The sequence below is a fragment of the Ictalurus punctatus genome, chromosome 13, assembly GCF_001660625.3.
Source record: "Ictalurus punctatus breed USDA103 chromosome 13, Coco_2.0, whole genome shotgun sequence".
Classification (NCBI taxonomy): Eukaryota; Metazoa; Chordata; class Actinopteri; order Siluriformes; family Ictaluridae; genus Ictalurus; species Ictalurus punctatus.
In genome coordinates this window covers 1,602,842-1,625,558 of record NC_030428.2, presented here as the reverse complement: position 1 = coordinate 1,625,558, position 22,717 = coordinate 1,602,842, and the positions used below count along the sequence as shown (strand labels likewise).

General features: G+C 38.0%; 2 protein-coding genes across 22 annotated transcripts in view; one reads left to right on the top strand and one right to left on the bottom strand.

Moving 5' to 3' along the window:
- LOC108273573 (alpha-tectorin) overlaps positions 1–19,342 on the top strand; it is a 43,935-nt gene extending 24,593 nt beyond the window's left edge. Inside the window, exons 1-19 of one of the 19 annotated variants that reach the window (XM_053685407.1) lie at positions 5,946–6,071; positions 8,805–8,864; positions 10,013–10,051; positions 10,169–10,216; positions 10,451–10,477; positions 10,705–10,731; positions 10,953–10,979; positions 11,233–11,259; positions 11,491–11,511; positions 12,108–12,229; positions 14,590–14,859; positions 14,937–15,038; positions 15,444–15,558; positions 16,325–16,432; positions 16,793–16,977; positions 17,936–18,090; positions 18,497–18,739; positions 18,824–18,986; positions 19,085–19,342. In XM_053685407.1, the coding sequence (XP_053541382.1) occupies positions 8,819–8,864; positions 10,013–10,051; positions 10,169–10,216; positions 10,451–10,477; positions 10,705–10,731; positions 10,953–10,979; positions 11,233–11,259; positions 11,491–11,511; positions 12,108–12,229; positions 14,590–14,859; positions 14,937–15,038; positions 15,444–15,558; positions 16,325–16,432; positions 16,793–16,977; positions 17,936–18,090; positions 18,497–18,739; positions 18,824–18,986; positions 19,085–19,162 (1,803 nt within the window). In that variant the 5' untranslated portion in view covers positions 5,946–6,071; positions 8,805–8,818 and the 3' untranslated portion in view covers positions 19,163–19,342. Of the gene's footprint in view, positions 1–5,945; positions 6,072–8,208; positions 8,234–8,654; positions 8,698–8,804; positions 8,865–10,012; positions 10,052–10,168; positions 10,217–10,450; positions 10,478–10,704; positions 10,732–10,952; positions 10,980–11,232; positions 11,260–11,490; positions 11,512–12,107; positions 12,230–14,589; positions 14,860–14,936; positions 15,039–15,443; positions 15,559–16,324; positions 16,433–16,792; positions 16,978–17,935; positions 18,091–18,496; positions 18,740–18,823; positions 18,987–19,084 lie in introns of those variants that run through there. The other 18 variants (XM_053685409.1, XM_053685404.1, XM_053685417.1 and 15 more) reach the window with 18 other exon arrangements.
- Positions 1–22,717, bottom strand: part of LOC108273581 (pancreatic secretory granule membrane major glycoprotein GP2) — a 200,006-nt gene that overhangs the window by 53,218 nt on the left and 124,071 nt on the right. The gene's annotated exons all lie outside the window — the stretch shown is intronic.

The window sequence follows — 22,717 nt, the reverse complement described above, 5'->3', positions numbered from 1 at the left end:
TCTCTAGCACCATGTTGCAACACATAATATGTAAGCATGCGCAGTGGAGGACAATAAATACAGAGAACAGAAAAATAACAGCCTAGGGTAAGCCTTTAGCTTAGCATGGATGCTGGTTCGCTCATCGCGCTTACACTGACCGCCCATCATTTTCAGCACTCTCCATCGAAGCTGGCAGCATTGGCCAATACTGCAGTCCAGGGCCTGGTTCATGTAGCAGCCCTAGGTCCACAGTGCATCATTTATTTCTCCTCATCCTTGTTTTTCAATGTTCAGCAAAAGTTGCAGATGATAGACATGTTCACCAGACATGCTACCACATCTCTGGTAAAAGTGTCCTAATTGGTGTAGACTACACGTAACATGCACCATATATGTGGCTGCTGCTTGCTACCACACCCCCATCTTCAATAGGTCTAAAAAAAAAAAAAATAAATAAATAAATAAATAAAAAACTATCTTTTCAGAAAACCTATTATCTTCATTTATTCATTAAGATGCTGGACACGAGAGAGTGTGAGAAACTGTCTCTTGGGGGCTTTTTCACAGCAGGTCTCAGGTGGATCTTCCACTTTCTTCCATAAAATGTAGGTATGGGTGGCACCTAATAGTGATTAGTGGCAGCTTCTTCAGTTTAATTCATTTCAATTTTATTTGTAGAGCACTTTTAACAACGGACAAAGCACAAAGCAGCATTACTGAAATAAATACATCCCAGATATAAATTTTAAATGTATGAATTTATCCTTATTTGACAAATTTGAACAGGTACCTACAAAGGTAATATGCTGCACACAACCATTTCACACAAGTTTGAAAATTTAGCTTACCAATGATGACTTGCACTATTTGAACAAGGACTATATTGTCACGAGTTACCCTTTAAGCAGTGCACTGTGGAGCATGTGAGCGTGCGTGCACGAGCAGGTGCGTGAACACTTGCTTTTCCCTTGTTGACAATCATGACATTTCGACACGTGCATTTCTTATGTTTCTGTTATGTCTCCTCTCCGTTCTGTCATTGATTGTTGTTTCACGTGTGTCTGAATTGCCCTCAGCTGTCAGCTATTACAACGCTGATTATGTTTGTATATATACCGCACGCCTCCCAGCACATGGCGCGGAATATTATAGATAGATAAGATATATTATAGTAGATTAGTTTAGAGTCCTTATGATAGATAACCACAGTCACAGTCATAGTTCATGTTTCATGTTTCATGTTTAGATTCGTCTTTTTAGTTCACGCTGGTTTCTCCGCCCCCAGTCCTGTGCTATTGTTCATGTTTCTTGTTTTGTTTCTCGACCCTGTATTTCCGTGACCGTGACCTTGATTCCTGCCTCGCCCCTTTATGCCTGTTTGCCGATCGCCTGGACTTTGCATGTTACTGGATTACGTTTGTGGATTACTGTTTGGATTTACCTGCCTGTGTGTCTCTCAATAAAACTGTTCATACTGCACTTGCATCCTAACTTATCTCCATTACGCCATGAAACGTGACAGAATCTTCCGCCTAAACATGGATGCAGCAGGAGAACGGAGAAAATGCAGAACCCGGAAGTCGACGCCAACCGTCCCCGCTATGGACTCATTCCAATTCCCACAATGGACATTTATGGAGCTTCCTGATCCATTTGATGGATTTTTCGGTGCCCCAGAATATTTTCTGGTAGACTGTCAATTCTATTTCTCCAGCCTGTTAGACCCTAAGCCAGAGGAGAAGCAATGGCTCCGATTCATGTGGTCCTGGTTCTTTGGACCGGCCAGTCAGTGGGTGCAGCTCCAACTGGATAAGCACTGTAGGAACCTGGACAGTGTAGAAAAGTTTGTGGGGGAGTTCATGATGCGGTTTGGGAGTCCGGAGGCAAGGGTCGAGCTAGAACAACTTTTCGGGTGGGTAAGTCTGGCAGGCAAACCTGCCCTGCCGTTTACCCACTACTACAGGCAAACTAATGCAGAGCCCCAGCTGGAGGTTAACCTGGCGACCTCTGAGCTCGAACCTGAGACCCACGAGGTGGGCTCACCTGCCGAGCTCCAGCTAGAGGTCAACAGGGAGGCTCCAGCATCAGAGCCCCAGCCGGAGGTTAACCTGGTGACCTCAGAGCTCGAACCCTTGACCCACGAGGTGAGCTCACCTGCCGAGCTCCAGCTAGAGGTCAACAGGGAAGCCGACCAAGTTCTGCTCAAGCCCGAGTCTACCGACATGGCCGACCAAGTTCTGCTCAAGCCCGAGTCTACCGACACGGCCGACCAAGTTCTGCTCAAGACCGAGTCTACCGACACAGCCGACCACGATCTGCTCAAGCCCCAGTCTACTAACACGTACAGCCAATTTCTGCTCACGTCCAAGTCAGCCGACATGACCGACCAAGCTCTGCTCACGTCCAAGATAGCCGACACCGACAGCCAAGTTCTGCTCACGCCCGTCTGCCGACACCGACAGCCAAGTTCTGCTCACGCCCGAGTCTGTCAACAAGGACAACCAAGTTATGTTCAGGCCCAAGTCAGCCAACTGGGACAACCAAGTTCTGCACACGCCTAAGTATGCTGAAACAGACAACCAAGCTCTGCTCACGTCCACGTCTGCTGACATACACAACCAAGTGTCTGTTGACATGGACAACCAAGCTCTGCTCACGTCCCAGTCTGTTGCCATGACCAGTCAAGTTCAGCTTGCAGGCTCCGCTGAGTACGTCGCTCCGCTCTCCTGCTCAGCCGAGGACGTCGCTCCGCTCTCCTGCTCAGCCGAGGACGTCGCTCCGCTCTCCTGCTCAGCCGAGGACGTCGCTCCGCTCTTCTGCTCAGCCGAGGACATCACTCCGCTTTCCTGTTCCACCGAGGAGGTCGCTCTATCTTCCTTTTCCGACGAGGACGTCGCTCTGCTTCCCTGCTCTGACGAGGACGTCGCTCTGCTTCCCTGCTCCGACGAAGACGTCGCTCTGCTTCCCTGCTCCGACGAGGACGTCACTCCAATTTCCTGTTCAGCCGTGAATGTCGCTCTGCTTTTTTGTTTCGCCAAGAAAGCCGTGCAGTCTCCTGGCTCTGCTTGGGACATTCTGCCCAGGGGGCCGGGGCCGCCAACGGAGATGGGTGTTTCATGGCACTCCAGGAGGAGTGCCTTTGGGGGGGTTCTGTCACGAGTTCCCCTTTAAGCAGTGTGCTGTGGAGCATGTGAGCGCACGCACGAGCAGGTGCGCGAGCACCTGCTTTTCCCTTGTTGACAATCGTGACATTTTGACACGTGCATGTTTCTGTGATGTCTCCTACCCGTTCTGTCATTGGTTGTTGTTTCACGTGTGTCTGAAGTGCCCTCAGCCGTCAGCCATTACAACGCTGATTATGTTTGTATATATTTCGCACGCCTCCCAGCAAACGGCGTGGAATATTATAGATAGATAAGATATATTATAGTAGATTAGTTTAGAGTCCTTATGATAGATAACCATAGTCACAGTTGTTGGCTCAAATTTAGCCTATTACCCAAAAACACTTAAAATTCAATTTAGAATCTAATACTCACATCTACCTCTGAGCCCAGTTGGAGATAGAAAAAAACACCAGCCGTGAGTGAGAAGAAGCAAGGGTCCAGCTTTATTGGTTCCACCACACGAGATCCACACCGATGAGAATTTTCAGAAGTGATCCGATTCCCTGAGCTTAAGCTCCAGTATTTATACTGTACTTACACAGTAAATAACCCATATGTTTCAAGAAGACTATGATCTCACTACCAATAGGGTTAAAAAAGAGCTCATCTACCTTACTCTTATGTTCCAGAAAAGGGCTATTCCACTTACACATAGAATCAAAACCAGGGATTTCAAATTACACATAAAATCAGAACCAAGGGATTTCTAATAACCCAGAAAGTCAAAACCACGGGATTTCTAATAACCCAGAGACTCAAAACTAAGGGATTTCAGTAACCCAGAGAATCAAAACCAGAGGATTTCAGCAACCCAGAGAATTGAAACCAAGGGATTTGAATTACCCGTAAAATCAAAAGTGGAGAGACAAAACAATCTAGAGTGACCTTGGTCTTACTGTTATCTCGCGGAGGGGGGGGTGTGACTCAGCCACCCTTATAAATGGCTCCTCATGGTACTTTCTTAAAATTAAGGCCTTCCTTGCGAGCCTGCATTTCTAGTTTATAATTTATTTTCATATTAGCTCTATATCTCTATTTTATATATAGTTATACTGCTTGAAAACACGGTTTACTGTACTTCCTACTTCATAATATCATTATATTACACTTCTACTGTCCTACATATCCTATTATTCTGTTTTTTATAAAGAATATATATATTATTATTATAAGATATTACCCTTATAATATCTTAATATTCCTTTTTATTATTCTTATAAAGTTATAATAGTATGTTTGTGAGAGAGAGAGTGTGTGTGTGTGTGTGTGTTATGTCTACTTGCCCGCCCTTGACTGTACGAGAGTGTGTGTGTGTGTGTGTGTGTGTGTGTGTGTCTGTTAGCACTCCTCAGTTCGTATACTTCTTTTTGTCTTTTTGACTAATAAACCATAGTGTATTACTCTTAAAGATCTAAGATCTTTAAAGTGTGAATCCAATTCAATATTCAATATCAGTCAATATCCGCCTCACACTGCTTCTGTGTGTCTTGGTGCCCGTCTTTTCTTCTTCTCCCCTTTACTGGATACTAGGTCTCCCTCATGTTTATTTCATGTCATTTTTATCCACAACACAGTCATAGTTCATGTTTCATGTTTCATGTTTAGATTCGTCATTTTAGTTCACGCTGGTTTCTCCGCTCCCAGTCTCGCGCTATTGTTCATGTTTCTTGTTTTGTTTCTCGATCCTGTATTTCCGTGAAAGCGACCTTGATTCCTGCCTCGCCCCTTTATGCCTGTTTGCCGATCGCCTGAATTCAATTCAATTCAATTCAATCCAATTTTATTTGTATAGCGCTTTTTACAATAGACATTGTCTCAAAGCAGCTTTACAGAAATATCAACACGATATACAGATATTAAAGGTGCGAATTTATCCCAACTGAGCAAGACACTGAGTGGCGACGGTGGCAAGGAAAATCTCCCTAAGATGTTTTAAGAGGAAGAAACCTTGAGAGGAACCCGACTCAGAAGGGAACCCATCCTCATCTGGGTAACAACAGTTAGTGTGAAAAAGTTCATTATTGACTTACAGTATATGAAGTCTGTATGGCCTTAGGAGCAGCCGTAGTCCCAGTAGTCTGGAATTGGAGAAGATTTGAGCTCCATCCAGAGGCACAAAGGATCTGGATCTCTAGTATCTCCATAAAATCGTGTTTGGCTCGGCAGAAGGAGAGAGGGAGAGAACTCTGAACTTTGTATGTTACTGGATTACGTTTGTGGATTACTGTTTGGATTTACCTGCCTGCGTGTCTCTCAATAAAACTGTTCATACTGCACTTGCATCCTACCTTATCTCCGTTACGTCATGAAACGTGACATATATATATATATATATATATATATATATATATATATATATACAATTTTGCACAAGGACTACTTGCACCATTCTACACAATGGCTATATATTCATATACTATTTTGCACAAGTATTGTTTATACTATTGCACTATCTGAAAAAACTGTTACAGTTTACAAGTGCTATTGCTGTCCATAATCGTGCACCTTACGTCTACTGTAAATACTTTATTTAAATTGCCATATTTATTGCTATTTGAATTTCTGATTAGAGGCTAACTTCAGTTCACCGTGTCTGTACATGTACACTCATTTCATCTCTGCCACTATTTTAAAAGAGTGTACAGAGTGACTTCTGACTTTTTTTTTTTTTTTTTTTTTCAATTGAATGGTCATGCCAAAAGAAACAGGTCAATCAGAGTCAAAATATTCTTTTTCAGAGCAGAAGCATGAATGACCTGTCAAAAAAGAATGCAGTTTTCAGGCAATTAGGACAAGTAAATCTGCTGCATATTTCAGTTTTATTTCCTGTTGTGATGTCTATATAGATACCCGGGGATTCTCTCCTCACATAGACAGTTGCAGTGTCATTCTGCAGACACAATACTAGTGAGGTACAGCCTGGTAAGATTGTAATTAACTTATTAATTCATCATTGAATTTATCTGTCTGTTAATTTACAAATGTATTAAATTGTTAATTTATTTTAAAATATGCTAAATATAACGAATTAAGATTGCTAAAATCAGGACTTTGGGAAGAATTCTGGACATATTCAGGTAAACATTCTGTTATTTTTACTTAATATAATCAAGAATATCAGCAGCTAGATTAGTCATCTTTATCTTTACTTCTGTTTATGAAGACAAATAAATCTGCCGTTGCACTAGAGCCTACACAGTGCATTTTCCACCCAGTACCTTAAACAATGCAGTTGTTAAGCTGCCGAGAAAGCAGAAAAAATATTGAGTACATTTTAAAGCTGTGAAATCATTTAAATATTCCTTATGAATTATGAGTAAAGCTAAGTAAACAGATCCGAATAACTACATTTAGTACCATGACATAAAATTGAGTAGATATAATTAAAATCCTAAGTCAGTGCAATAGTAACCCTAACTGAAAAAAATAATAAAAATGAGTAGATATATTTGAAAACCTACGTAGATGTAACAAAGAATTAGATTATTTATTTACCAAAACAAATGTTCTGCATTTACTCAAAGTTTTTAACTGAATTTAATTCATATTGGATTTTCAATTATCAAAATTAATGTTACATTTACTTTTTTTTTTTTACTGTATTTACCCTTTCGTCCAGGAGTACTTTACTTCAGTATATCTAATGAAACCAAATGATAAACATACAGAAACTGTATACATGTTAACATTTTATTTAAACATTTATGTCAAATTTCACCAGTGTAACATGATATTAATTCTAAAATCAACATGGTTTACTTTGCAAATGAAATTTGTAGCAATGAATTGAACAAACCTGTATGACTTTTATCTTCAGTGGGACACAAAAGGAGATGTAAGGCAGAACGACAGAATAGACTGATACCCGCAGTCACCATTCACTATCACTGAATCTTTTTTCTGTAAAATAAATGAATGGTGAGCGAGACTGAATACTCGGTCTCCTTTTGTGTTCCATAAAAGAAAGACATACAGGTGTGGACAACAATAGTGCTAGTAGATGACAAGTTTTTTAAAAGTATGTCTCACACAGTAAGCACTTCAAAAAGAGATAGTTCCCTTGAAATAGAGCACAGAGAAATATAGTGGATAAATAGTTTTCCTTTGCAATTAACATTTATTTCTGAGGTAAGGAAAGTTCTTCGCTCTCGTGATATTCCGTTGGTTATGTCCCTTTTTTTAATGTTTCCATGCATCTAATTCTGAAAAGAACTTGGTGATAGTCACCCGTCCAGACGAAGCAGTAAGAAGTCTGGTGTGGTGTAGGTAGGACTGGAATAGATATCTATCCAGGCTGACAGGTTAAATCCAACATCTGTAAGTCTTCAAATGGGGCTATAAATATAAATACCATTCAAAAACACTCATACCCATTACAAAGAATCTCATTTCCTCACAGGAGTATTCCCATCACTGTAACTCTTATGATACCTACAAACTCCATCAAAGGTTCTGAATATAGTCCACTGACCTTCTCTGACCTATGATGTAATTTTTGTAAAAATAAAAATTAAAACAGTATCTTAAAGGGGGAAAAAAATTAAATATATCTGGTCTGTAATATGTGCCAAAAAAAACGCTTACAAAGGTGGAGAATTTAATCAGTGTTATATGTGAAGTGGCTCTGTTGAGGAGTTCCTCCCTAAATGTAAAAAAAAAAAAAAAAAAAGAAAGAAAGAAAGAAAGAAAAAACATCAATTACACAGTGAAACTGTATTTCAAAAGTCTAACAAAAATTAAAAACACACTAAAAGTTACTACAATGCAAAATATTTTCATTTACACTCACCATTACCTTTATTAGGAACACCTGCACACCTGCATATTCATGCAGTTATCTAATCAGTCAATCAAGTGGGAGCAGCACAATGAATAACAATCATGCATGTACAGATCAAGAGTTTCAGATAATCTTCATGTCCCGTGACATGGTTGTTTGTACCAGATGGGCTGGTTTGAATATTTCAGAAACTGCTGATCTCCTGGAATTTTCACACACAATAGTCTCAAGAGGTGCGAAAAACCAAAAACATCCTGTGAGCAGAGGGTCTGCAGGCTGAAACACCTTGTTGATGAGTAAAAGTGTAAGATCTGTTTAGTGTTATATGTTACCACATAATTGGTAGACTTTTCAGTCTCAATGTCATAAAATTGATGTTATGTGTCAGATATCATTTCTTTAAAAATAAATAATCTCTTTTTACAACAATATTTAAAATGACATTATAGGATATTGTTTTAAAATAAAATTACACCCACTAAAAACAAAATAATATTTAATTAAGTATATATGTACACACAAACAACAACAACAACAAAAACATTCTTTAGCCACCGGTAAAAAGTAATAATTTTCCCTTGAAGTACTCTTTATTTGGCATTATGGACTAAAAGGTATACAAATGCCTGTCCTACAGTGGTGCAAATATATAAATAAAAATTCAATAGTAGAGACATAAATTGACTCATCACAATTTTTCTCACCACAGTTGCACAGCCCTTACTCTAGACACTGTCAAAAAATTTTGTGAAAATATGAAAAGCAAAGGTATTACCCTGTTACTCAATTCTAAAAAACTGTGTTCTCATATGTGTTAACTTTCTCCTGTGTCAGCGATAATATGTGTGTTAATATGTCTCTTTTTCCTATTCCAGATTCAGTGCTATTCATGGGGTGTTCACTTCTGCCATGTCTGGCTGTCCTGCTCTTTATGAGTAAGTCCTTGTTTGTTTGTTTTTTTGTTTGTTTGTTTGTTTGTTTGTTGTAACATTATTACAGAAAGGTGTTGTGGAATATATGACATGAATCTACACAAAATAGCCTTTTGAAAGGTTTTAGCAGCCAGGGACGCAAAAATAAATAAATAAATAGATCAAATCCATACACCCCATCATTATGGAGTTTTTTATTTGCATAATTCAATGAATTAATTGAACTATTCAAATATTAGGGGAAATAATTTAAATGTTATTGGAGCCATATAAATTTTCATATAATTTCCATAATTATGCATCCTTCAGGGTCCCTGGGCCCCATTTTGGGAACCGTTGTGATACAGAATTTATCCCTTATTCTCATACACATCATTTTCATACATACACTAAGCCTTCAAAGAGGTGAATAAAACACGATGGTGAAGCAAAAAAAAACAGAACGGAAGAAATAGCTCAAAATCAGTGGTATGAGGTAACGGAAACTCAGTCTCACAGGTCCTAAAAAGGTACAGGTGTGAAAGTTAGACGGGATGCAAGGTCAGACCTGTCCCTTAGAATGAATACAAGTCAAGCCATACAGTTTAGTATGGAGCACATGGCAGGTGATAATGTTAGAGCGGTTCAAAGTTAGGATTATTTAATAGTTTTATTTTTATATTATTCATACATGTGATAGTTTACATTCTTTCAAGTGTTAATTTACAGGTTAAAACATCTAAATAACCATATCAATCGATTCCTTATATTAAAATGACTAAAAATGTTTTACTCTTTTCCAATTGAGATGTATACATTTGTTGTTATTCCAATTGAACTCTCAATTAGATTATTACCAGATTATTAGGCTGCATGTATACTTAGCTAATGACAGAATGTGAGATTGTTTACAAAATCATTTTGGTCTGTTTCAATAACTTTGTATGAGTCTACACTGCTTTAGTTTTGTTTTTGAACATTCCTTTGTGCTTGCTAGAACCATGACTACTGCCTAAGAAGTAAGGTACAGCCCTGGTTCCAGCTCAGAGTACTGGAGTGGATGCTTGTGGAGTGGATGATTATATTCTGAAATCAAAATGAATATTTATGAAAACTCTCTCTCTCTCTCTCTCTCTCTCTCTCTCTCTCTCTCTCTCTCTCTCATATATTAGGTTTGGAGGCAAAAGGATCTATTGCACATCCACTAACAGGTAACGTTTCACAAACTGTGTGTGTCTCCAAATGGCACAATGACCAATGTCCCTCAAAAGAGCGAGAAAATTTTTAATTAATATTCATGAAAATTCTCTCTCTCTCTCATATATTAGCTGAGGAGGGATCAGGAGAAATTGCATATATGCAACCAATAATAACAGGTAGAGTTTTGCTGAGTTTTGCTGTTTATATATATAAACGTATGAACATTACATCCACCCATTATGGTGGTGTACTGTGTAGCTCTCCAAATGGCGCAATGAAAGATGTCTCTCAAAAGAGCGAGAAAGTTTTTTATTAATATTCATGAAAATTCTCTTTCTCTCTCTCTCTCTCTCTCTCTCTCTCTCTCTCTCTCTCTCTCTCTCTCTCTCTCTCTCTCTCTCATATATTAGCTGAGGAGGGATCAGGAGAAACTACAGGTATGTCACCAATAATAACAGGTAGAGTTTTGCTGACAGTGTGTTTATATATAAACGTGTGAACATTACATCCACCCATTATGGTGGTGTACTGTGTAGCTCTCCAAATGGCGCAATGAAAGATGTCTCTCAAAAGAGCGAGAAAGTTTTTTATTAATATTCATGAAAATTCTCTCTCTCTCTCTCTCTCTCTCTCTCTCTCTCTCTCTCTCTCTCTCATATATTAGCTGAGGATGGATCAGGAGAAACTACAGGTATGTCACCAATAATAACAGGTAGAGTTTTGCAGACAGTGTGTTTATATATAAACGTGTGAACATTACATCCACCCATTATGGTGGTGTACTGTGTAGCTCTCCAAATGGCGCAATGAAAGATGTCTCTCAAAAGAGCGAGAAAGTTTTTTATTAATATTCATGAAAATTCTCTCTCTCTCTCTCTCTCTCTCTCTCTCTCTCTCTCTCTCATATATTAGCTGAGGATGGATCAGGAGAAACTACAGGTATGTCACCAATAATAACAGATAGAGTTTTGCTGACAGTGTGTGTGTATAAATATATGAACATGTGAACATTACATCCACCCATTATGGTGGCGTACTGTGTAGCTCTCCAAATGGCGCAATGAAAGATGTCTCTCAAAAGGGCAAGAAAGTTTTTTATTAATATTCATGAAAATTCTCTCTCTCTCTCTCTCTCTCTCTCTCTCTCTCTCTCTCTCTCTCTCTCTCTCTCTCTCTCTTTCTCATATATTAGCTGAGGAGGGATCAGGAGAAACTACAGGTATGTCACCAATAATAACAGGTAGAGTTTTGCTGACAGTGTGTGTGTATAAATATATGAACATGTGAACATTACATCCACCCATTATCCCATTCCATCAAAATATGAGATCTGATACATTTTAAAATACACATTAATACGTTTTATAATAATGTGGACGTCAATCATTCGTTTTTATCATTCTTTCTTCCTCTCTGTTCTTCTCTGTCTCTTCCTCAAAATGACATGAAGTGACACCAACACCACCACCAGGTAAAGTTTCACTGACAATGTGTGTATGCTGTATATAAACATGACTTCCATCTTTAGCATGTTTTGAAATATCCACAGATACATTTAATGAATGAAATAAATGAATAAATACGATGTACATAAATAAACAAACAGATAAATCAAGAATCAACTCTTATTATATATATAACAAAAAAAACAATCATATCAAGGCAAGGTTAAACATTTGTACACCCACTCAAAGTGTGAGAATTTGACTGACCTTAGATTTGTCGACTGGCTGTCTCTCTGAGCTTGTGACAAGCTGCTCCATATCCAGCTGCTGCTGTGATAAGGCCTGAATTTTCTCCTAGAACATATCATAATTTGTCTTCATTTGATAGTGCCATAAAATTTGTTATAATTTTTTTCAAATTTTGCTAAGTATTCAGATCGAATGTTTTGGTAATGGTCACTCTGTATCAGGAAGTGTTCCTTTGTTTCCACTTCTTTCTGCATGCACAGGGAGCACAGTCTCTCCTCTCAGAGCAGACATCTCTGTTTTCAATGGCCAGAGGTTGGCCGCTGAGTCTGTATTTGGTCAGTGTCTTCCTTATCTTATGATGTCTTTGTTCCAGCTTCACCTTTTTTTGACGTTGGACCTGGATCAATTTCCCTTTACCTCGGTGATGGAGCTTATGAAACAATTCAGCTGGAACAACCATTCATGTACGGTGGAAAAGCATACACTCAACTCTATGTAAGTACAAAAACAGGAAATCAAATGAGCTTAATCCCCACTCTAGTAGAAACAGTATTACATACATTCTTTGCAGAATTGTCAGAAAGTTCACATGTGAATTATACACATGTGGGTTTTAGACTCTTCACATGATATATTTTGGAATTTTTATTTATATAGTGGTTATAGTTGTGGTTATTTTTATGTCTGGGAATTTGATCATGGCATGGTTGTTGGTACCATATGGGCTGGTTTGAGTATTTCAGAAACTGTTTATCTCCTGGGATTTTCACACACAACAGTCTCTAGAGTTTACACGGAATGGACTGAAAAACAGAAAACATCCAGAGTGCAAACTGAATTTCCTAGTTCAGGGGAGAGATCAGAGGAGGATAAGCAGACTGGTTTGAGATGACAGGAAGTCTATAGTATCTCAAATAAGCACTCATTACAACCGTGGTGAGCAGAAAAGCATCTCAGAACACACAACACATCAAACCTTGAGGCTGATTGGCTACAACAACAGATGCCCACATTGGGTTCCACTGCTGTCAGCCAAGAACAAGAATCTGATGCTATCATGGGCGCAGACTCACCCAAACTGGACCGTTGATGACTGGATTTTTTTCCTAATCTTCACCTGTCCAGTTTGGGTGAACCTGTGCTGATGGAATACATAAAAGCTATAACTTTTACATATGGTTTTAAGTTATTATGCTTATATTTTCTGTTACAACTAGGATTCTTCTAATGTGCTATTCATTCATGCAATTTCTTTTCAAAATGTTCAGAGACCTCTAGAGCCAACAGTCAAACAGGTCCACCACATTTTGTTCTGATCTTCGTCTGATAGCTGCTGAAAGTTGATTGAGGAATTTCAGCCATGTTTTTCAGAATGTGTCACTGTAATCATATAAATTGATGGCACTTCAGATTTACACACTCGAAGAAAACGTGATAGTTCCTCCCAGGGGCTGATAGTTTTCAAATTGAGCACAGACCTCTGGGTCCAGGAGTCAAACAGGTTCCACTAACTTTCGTTACGATGGCCTCTCTAAACCTGTCTAATAGCTACTTATATTAATTTACTATGGAAATATGTAGGGTTTTTTTAACCTTTACAACTGTTATAGCGCAACCTATCGCCCAATCTCCATGAAAATTGGCCAGATTTTTAAATGATTCTGATATAGCCATCAAAATATGAAAGTTTAACTTTTTTTGATAATTATTGACCTCGGCAGTCCAGAGACTTGTTTGACACTGGCTTGGTTCCAATTCCAAAGCTAGGAGTAATTCGCAAATCTAGGCTTTTTATATAATCTCAAATATTTAGTGAACAATTTGATTAACAGCAGTGGTCCTAGAGGCAAAGTTGTTCAGAATGAGGAGAGCTAATGTATTATTTTCATTATTTACCAAACAGTTTGATGGACACCAATGGTTCTTGAGGCAAAGTTGTTTCAAATGAGGCAAATGAGAAGAGCTACCATATGATATATATTACTTGTGTATTTTGACAACACTGCATTGTATACAACCGTTAACACCTACAAAAATCATGATAGCCGATTTTTCTTAAACTTTGCACAAACGTCTTAGATCAATTTCCAGGTCTTTACTAGAAAGAAAATGTTTAACTTTAGCGAAAGAGCGCAGATGGTAAAAGCGATCCTTGACAACAGCACTGATTTAATTGTTGAAAAGGAATGATGAGTCTTAAATCACTCCAAGACTCCTTACATGATCTTACATGATTCATTGACAGAGGACCTAACTTGGCAACCAGGCTAGGTAAATAGGACATGGAGGAACCTAACATCAGAACTTCAGTTTTGTTTTAGTTTAATTGTAAGAAGAAGAAAAAAAAGTATAGCAATATATGCTATACTTCTGAAAAATAAAGCTCAGAGGAAGTATATTCAAGAAAACAGTAAGGGTCCTAGAATCAACCCTTGAGGGACACCAATGATAACTGAAAAAATCCCTAAATTTACAGAACACATCCTGTCATTTGACATAGGAAGCAAACCACTGAAGGGCTATATCCTGGCTGCCAACCATACAATTCAGTTGAGAAGAATATTATGGTCTATTGTTTCGAACATGGTACTGAGAGCTAATAAACAGATCTCAGTGCCATGTTCGACACTATGAAATAGTTGGACCTCAAAAGTAGGATAGATGGCCAGGTGTACAGGTGTTCTTAATAAAAATATATAGAGAGATATATATACACACATGCTCACCATCCATTTAATTAGGTACACTTGTACACATTGGATGGTTATCTTAATGAACGATAATCAACATTTTGTCCATGTTCTCTGACCATCTTGATGCTAGCGGATAAACCACTTGTATATGTTCTCTCTCAGCTCAATGTGGACGGCTATCTGGCTTTCTTTGTTCCGAATATCAATGATGAAGTACCCAATTCACAACTCGGCCAAGACATCATCTCTCCACTGTGGACTGATCTCAATTTTAATGTTGGAGAAAAGAAATATGAGCAGGCCACAAGCGGACCTTTAATAGATAAAGCTAACCAAGAAATTAACAGGATGTTCCCAGATGTTGACTTCTCTGCTTCCTGGGTCTTTGTAGCCACCTGGGAAAATGTACCACTTGAATATTATAATACTGAGGTAAGAGTCAATACATATGATTCAATCCTTGGCTTCCAAAGCACAGAATATTAATAAATATCTTTCTTCTACGTCAGTTTACATCATTTCAAGTCGTCTTGGCTTCAGATGGTGGACTCTTCTCTTTCATCCTGATGAACTATGGGACTCTTCCTTATATTTCCCCTGGTTACTGGCTGGTAAGCGCGTCATGGTCACATGTATTTCTGCTGGTTTTAAGAACTCAGAGTTTGTAGTCAATCCCTCACGCAAAAGTCACATCACACACGTCTAATCATATGAGGGTTTTTTATTATTACAGGAATATTATGTGATTAAATGCAAAGAAATCTGTACAGGTACAAAAATCTAAATGTTTGATGTGCAAAATTCATATATAGAAATCAATTAACTGTGTAAGAACCAAATATGAAAAAATAAAAACACACACAACATCTAAAAAATGTGTAAAACATAACATGTTTAACATAACAAGTTCATGTGAGTTTTCTGTAAGGGACAAAAAGATCTGATTCTTCAGATTCACTCCTTATGTAATTTTCACCAGGTGTGAAATGTTTTTCATTTGAATTTGCTCTTTCTAGGCCGGCTATGGAATGGAGTACAGTAATTTCGTCACCATTCCAGTGAACAATGCCTACGAGCTCTCTTCATCTAGTAATGTCAATATCCCTGGTCGCTGGGCTTTTCAGTTTACAGGTCAGTATTTTCTTCTTTTTCTTTGAGTTAACAAGAACAGAATGTAATGTATACGTGTTTATCCCAGTGTTTTTGGAATCTGGATTCTATTTGGGCGAGATCTATCTTCTTTTCTGTCTGTTCCACAACATCAAATGTAACTTTAAACCGATATAAAAGTATGATATGTTGTTCTTTAGTAACTAAAAATGTTAACAATTTACAAATTGTTGAAGTATAACAGGAATAAAATATTTCAGGATGTTATAAGAAAATAATTAACTTTCGGGTGGTACCAGTAACTTCACTTCATCACACCACCCTGGTGTTGATCATTTACCTTCTACAGCTCACCCTCAAGTGTTTTATTCCTCACGAATAACACATGACAATACATCCCTAACTAGCTAACACCTTTATTCAATCATGACTTTCATTATTAATGGAAATTAATCTATTTTCATATTAATATCAATAAATATCATCATATCCTCTCTTTATCATTATCATCAATATCATTTATTATCAACAATATCATGTATTTCTTGGATTATTTTTATTTTTTTGATTGCTGACTGGCACTGCAATCCACAGCCTAACAGTCCCACCCAAAACATTCTGGGATATGCTGTTATAGGAAAATAATCCATTCATTATTTTTTGTATTTATACTATAGAATTGCATAAGAAAGCTTGGTTGTCTAGTTTATATTATGAATATCAGATGCTCCCCAGTATGGTAATAAAACTGTCGTGTAATTGTCTTTCTGCTTGCCTCTCTTTGTAGCACACTGTCGGAACCTCAACTGTGCTTCGGATGAAGTCTGTAGGCAGATAAATGGTGTTTATGGCTGTGCCTGTGGGTACATTACAACGCAAAGCCCGAATATTTATGGTACTTTTCTCATTTTACTATTGTTTTTCCCTAACATCAGTGGAGCATGCTAATGTAGCATCCTATGTACAAGCCTAAATGTACTATGCAGTTTTTGGCAACATACAAAGTGCAGTTCAACACGAAACCAGGTAAAAATGACTGTCAAAAAGACAAAAACACCTTAGATGGTGACACAAGCTTTATCCAAGATTAACCTGTCCACATTAAAAGACATTATGTCCGTGCCTGTAATAATAAAGTTTAAGGACCAATCAGGGAGATTAACCCGTGTTACAGTTATTATTATTTTTACATGATCCCTTTCCTTTCATGCATTTCTCCGAGAACTAATGAAACAGATTATCTATTTTCCCTCAGACGCCATTGAGACATGTTCAGGAAGTACTGGATCACTGTCTCTTTCTCGGTGTAAGCTCTTTGAAGACGGATATTCTGCAGATAATCTCCACATGAACGACCAAAACTGCAAAGGGGAGCTCCAAGATAACAGGCTGGTGTTCAGCTTTGACAGTGATGTCAACACGTGTGGCACAACTCTGAAGGTACAAAACCAGCACTCTTTTATATTTACTTTAAACTTTGCACTTAAAAGTTTACATTTAAAAAGTGTGATGTTCATCAATCAGTAATACATTGCAATTGGCTAAATCACTGCGATATTTGGAATAGTCTTATTTATTGATTTATTTTCCTTTATATATTTAAACAAATTTTGAGATCATTTTGTAAGAGTGTAAAGCATGTGCAAAAATTTTTTTTTTTTTTTTTTTTTAACATTTATGGCATTTGGCAGACACCCTTATCCAGAGTGACTTACATTTATACAACTGAGAAATTGAGGGTTAAGGGTCTTACCCAAGGGCCCAACAGTGGTAGCTTGGCAGTGCTGGGGCTTGAACTTGTGACCTTCTGATCAGTAACCCAGAGCCTTCAACCACTGAGCCACCACTGCCACTTAATAAAGTGCAAGTTGATACCACTGACTGTCATGTACATAAATTGATGTTTTTCAACTGATTTCTACGGAGTTTACGTTTCACTTACGCACACGTAAAATGGTTTACATGTGGTTTTATTTATGACATGATGGCACATACATCATAATTCACAAGCTCATATGTGCAACATATGTTTTAGAACATAACGTGAATGCACTTTTGTCAAATGTACTGTAGTAACACATTACTCACATTGTCATGTGATTTATTTCCAGACAAAATAGCAACATGACATTGTTAACCTGCAGATGACGTTTTCATGAAAATAGAACTCTTAGCGAGTTAATCTGAGCATGCCATGCCACTCATATTACTTGCATTTTTAGCAGAGTTAATAGAAATATTGCAGTCTGTTGCATTATTTGACGTATTGCAAACGTCAAATATCTGACTTTATGATTAGGTCAATTTAGATTGAAAAATACATTAAAGTTTAATGATGGAATTATGCAGTGCAGAATCTCAATTCTCATATAATTCTGTACTTTCTGTGTTTCTTTAGAATAACGACACACACGTTATCTTCAGTAACAATGTTGGGACGACTGAAGGGCTGGCTGTGATCAGTCGTGTCGGCGGCCTCAACATCAACTTTTCCTGTGTGTATCCACTCATCCAGAGCATCTCCATGCCCACGGACATCGAAGCCATAGGAGGGTATAAATCTAGCACCAGCATCTTAAGCAACTTAAGCATATTTTCACATTTTTTTCCCCAACTAAAGTTGCTGAGCATCCTTCTACACGACCATTTTCAAAAGCATATCGTTTTATTTGAGCAGATTTCTAGTTCGAGCTTGTTGTATTGTTTGACATTTTAAGCATTATTATTGAATTACTAACAAGTCATTTAATAATTCATCCAAGTAGCTACATTTTGTGTGTTAAATATTATTACAATAGTTTTATTATAATAGTATAATTTATGTAGAGATTACTTTTTAAAAATGTAATTAATATTTTGTAGTTACTTAATATTTATTATTATTATTATTATTATTATTATTATTATTATTATTATTATTATTATTTTAGATGTTAAATGCATTTATTTCTGTTCACAGTGTAATCAGCAAGTATCTGTCTACTGAGGGCTCGTACCAGATCACCATGATCCCGTATACAGATGATACATTCCAGGTTCCATTCATTGGCAATGTGACCCTAGATGTGAACCATCAGATGTATATAGCTGTGCAAGTGGATCAGTTTGACAGCACTCAAATCGGGCTTGTGCTGGACAGCTGCTGGGCCACGCCCTTCAACCAGACTGACTATTCCGTCCGCTGGGACCTGATCAGTAACGAGTAGGTGAAAAAAAGGAGACTAAAAATGTGACTGTAGCTTTCAGATAACTCACGGAAAGGTAATTTCTTTCTTCCTCTCTCCAGGTGTCCGAACCCCAATGATGGCACGGTGGCGGTGTTGCAAAACGGTGTCTCCACGACCAGCTACTTCTCCTTCAGGATGTTCACATTCACCGGCTTCTCCAACAAGATCTACCTGCACTGCCAGGTCCATCTCTGTCTGCTAGAGACAGGCAACTGTGCACAGGTATGTTTTCCATAAGACAAGTTAAGAAAGATTTAGAATATTAGGAATTCCATTTGCATTTGCAGTTCATGCATTTATTTTCTCATTTCCTCTCTCAGCCATGCCCTGGATATCTTTCCAGAAGACGCCGAGCTGTAGATTTCTATGATTCAGCTGCCATTTCCATGGAATTCTGATTTGTTTGTTTGAAACTTTTTTTGTCTTTGCTTTATGTTTAATCATAATCATTAAATATTGCTTTAATAATAAATGCAAATTATATCCAAATTAAAGTTTTATCATATATAACATTTTCTAAGTGATTATACTCATCTGTACTGCCTTAATCAGTTATAATAAATCTTTCAAGCATTTTATTCTTATTGCTTTTATTATCCTTATACCTCAAGTACTGTCCCATAATGGACAGTCAGTTCAGGTGATCTAGACTAAACAAGAATCAAATAAAAAGGGCAAGAAGAAGGTCAAAACTATGAACCATGAAACGAGGAACAAAGGCTTGGTATACGGAAAACACACGTAATACTTCGCCATGAACAATGGAACACAGTGGGTTTAAATGATAAACGTAACACAAAAAAGCTGAGAACAATGATGACACATAAGGGAAACAACCAATGACAATACAGAGGGTAGAGACAAGACAGAAATCATAACAAAACACATGTGTCAAAAGTAAACAAAATCAATGTCACTGAAAAACCTGGAAGCTCACGCTTTGAGATTCAGAGCGCGCTACATGCTCCAGCGCGAGCGTGGGGGGAAATCGTGACAGAACCACCCCCAAGGGTGCTACTCCAGGAGTGCCCCCCCGGCTGTCCTGGCCCTCTGTGAAAAATGTCGTTCAGTACGTAACAATAACATCGGGGTTCCTTTCCTTCACTCTGCTTACGAATAGTCCATCGGCTTGTTTTGAAGCGATGGGTGTTTCGTTTGGAGATGGCGTTTAAGCTTGCTTGGCACCATGGCGCTATTGGACAGCTTCTCGACAAACACCAAGCATAATGGAGTCGGTGTCATCTCATCCCCGGTGAAAGTAAATCTGAACGAAAGATAGCTTTGGCTGTATTGCCTCGAGCTCACCGTCTTTGCTTTCTTTTTACCACCACTTATACTAGGGTCTTCACCTGGGTCAGAATCTTGTCCAGGGCCCAGTTCGGAGTTTACATTTTTCCTTTTTAAAAATTTATCCATCACTGTCACCAGGACCTGTCCCATGTGTCACTAATTCTCTTGTCTCTAAGAAGGAACGAGGCAATTAGCTACCTGCTGCCACACGGACAAATATTACAGTTCTCTTTCCAGTCCACACCTGGAAAACATCACAAAAGAAGAAACCAACAGTTCGGTGATGTCGGTGAATTTATGGAGATACTAGAGATCCAGATCCTTTCTGCCTCTGGATGGAGCTCAAATCTTCTCTAATTCCAGACTGCTGGGACTACGGCTGCTCCTAAGGCCATACAGACTTCATATAAATCCATAATGAACTTTTTCACACTAACTGTTGTTACCCAGATGAGGACGGGTTCCCTTCTGAGTCGGGTTCCTCTCAAGGTTTCTTCCTCTTAAAACATCTTAGGGAGATTTTCCTTGCCACCGTCGCCACTCAGTGGCTTGCTCAGTTGGGATAAATTCGCACCTTTAATATCTGTATACCATGTTGATATTTCTGTAAAGCTGCTTTGAGACAATGTCTATTGTAAAAAGCGCTATACAAATACAATTGAATTGAATTGAATCGAATTTTGTGCCAACAATTGTAATTTTATTCATTTACAACTGCATCTTTATTTATTATTTTAATTATGGTCCATGAATTTTACCATGAATGCATCTAAAATCTAATTTGGAATCATACATGGGAATAAAACTCCACTAAAGAGTCCAGAAGCTCAATAAAAAGCTTATTATGCTTAAGAAACAATAAGATTATATTTCCAAAGAATCTGATGCAAGGGCAACTCAAGTAGCATGACCTAAAATCACAGATATATAACTTCATATACCTCAAAATTCTAGCACTTGATTTGTTATGGTGGGTGCGTGGTGGTTTAGTGGTTAGCATGATTGCCTTGTATCTCCAGAGTTGGAATTTAAATCCTGCCTTTGCATGTTCTCCCTGCGCTTCAGGGGATTTCCTCCAGGTACTCCGGTTTCCTCCCCAGTCCAAAGACATGTGTTGAATGATTGGCATTTCCAAATTGTCCGTGTTGTGTGAATGTGTGCACAATTGTGCCCTGCGAAGGGTTGTCTCCCTGTCCAATTTGTGAATTATAGTGCAGTCTAGAGGTGAATTTAGAGCATACATCTCGATGTTCCCTGACTTCTTGTCTACTGACTTCACTGCCAAATTAGTTTGTGTGTTAGGTACAAACGTGAAGAATACATTGATAGAGTTGATAAATACGCAGTTTACTTTTCTTTCAAGTGGGAAAATTAAGTTGAGAAAAAAAAATTGTAATTTGAGATGGGGTAAGAGGGCAGGCCTTTCGGGTTAAAATTGGAGATTTCAAAACACCTACACGACTATCAATCATTCCATATGTTGAGAAACCAAGCCCAATTATCTTGCTTCTCAGCACAGACTGTTCTCAGAAATATGTTGATCCCTTGGTTGGCATGCTCCACCTGCTCGTTAGCTTGTGGGTGGTAATTTGAGTTTAGGCTAGCCATGACGCCCAGCGTTTCCATGGAGCTGTTCTACACATGGGACGTGAATCATGAATGACATTAGACATGAATGAATGGATTTGTGAGCCATTTCAGCAGCAGTCATAAAAAAAAAAATCCCAGAACTGTGCTTTTCTAAACAGAACAAATTGTTGTATTTGTACTTATTTGTAAAATAATTCAGAGGAATGGATGTACATTGGGTCTGTACTTTGTTCTAATTCAGAGAGATTATGTGTATGTAGTTATGATGTTATGTTTTGTTTTTTGTTTTTTTTAAATGCAAGAAGTGCTTGTCCTTCTTGCTAAAGCCTGTAGAGCCAACGGCAAACAAGGTATGAATTGCAAAATGTAAATAAAGCTAACTGAACAAAGAATTACACATAAATGTATGTGTACCTTCAGCTGAACAATTGTCAGGTAAGTATTGTAGGTGTATAATTACACTTAAATATACACATATAAACATAACATCCACTCCAGTATAATTATATAGACAATAAAACAACTCTAACAGTATACATAAATAACAGAAATAAACATTTGACAACAACATAACCTATTTCCGTAATCCCCTTTTAAGACAAACCATAGACTCCACTTTCGGTTCCCTCACACTGGTGCACCGTGACACTGGCTCGATTTGGCACACTGCCCAGATTTACATCAGCAGACCTGTTTTGCTTTGTAATGAGTTCTCTTTAGTTTTCCAGCTGACCATCACTGCTTTAGCTAGTTTTTTATGGGAGTTACATAGCGTTATATACTTTTCTGTAAAGTTTTTTTTTTTCTTTTTTTTCGCATGGCATTTTGCTCACTGTGACAATATCTGGCTGCAGGTTACAGCATGTTGTGGCATGAAAATACATTATGGGCATGTCTGTCTAAAAAAAAAAAAGACAAAAGACCTAAGACAATACAAATCTAAATTTGGCTCTGGAATACAGTTTTCAAACTGGGTTTTCTCTGACATGTAATACACTCATGCTGAGGCAATTGTTCTTGTTTCTTTGTTTGCTTTTTACACATTAACCTTTAAAAGAATTTCAGCCAAAAAA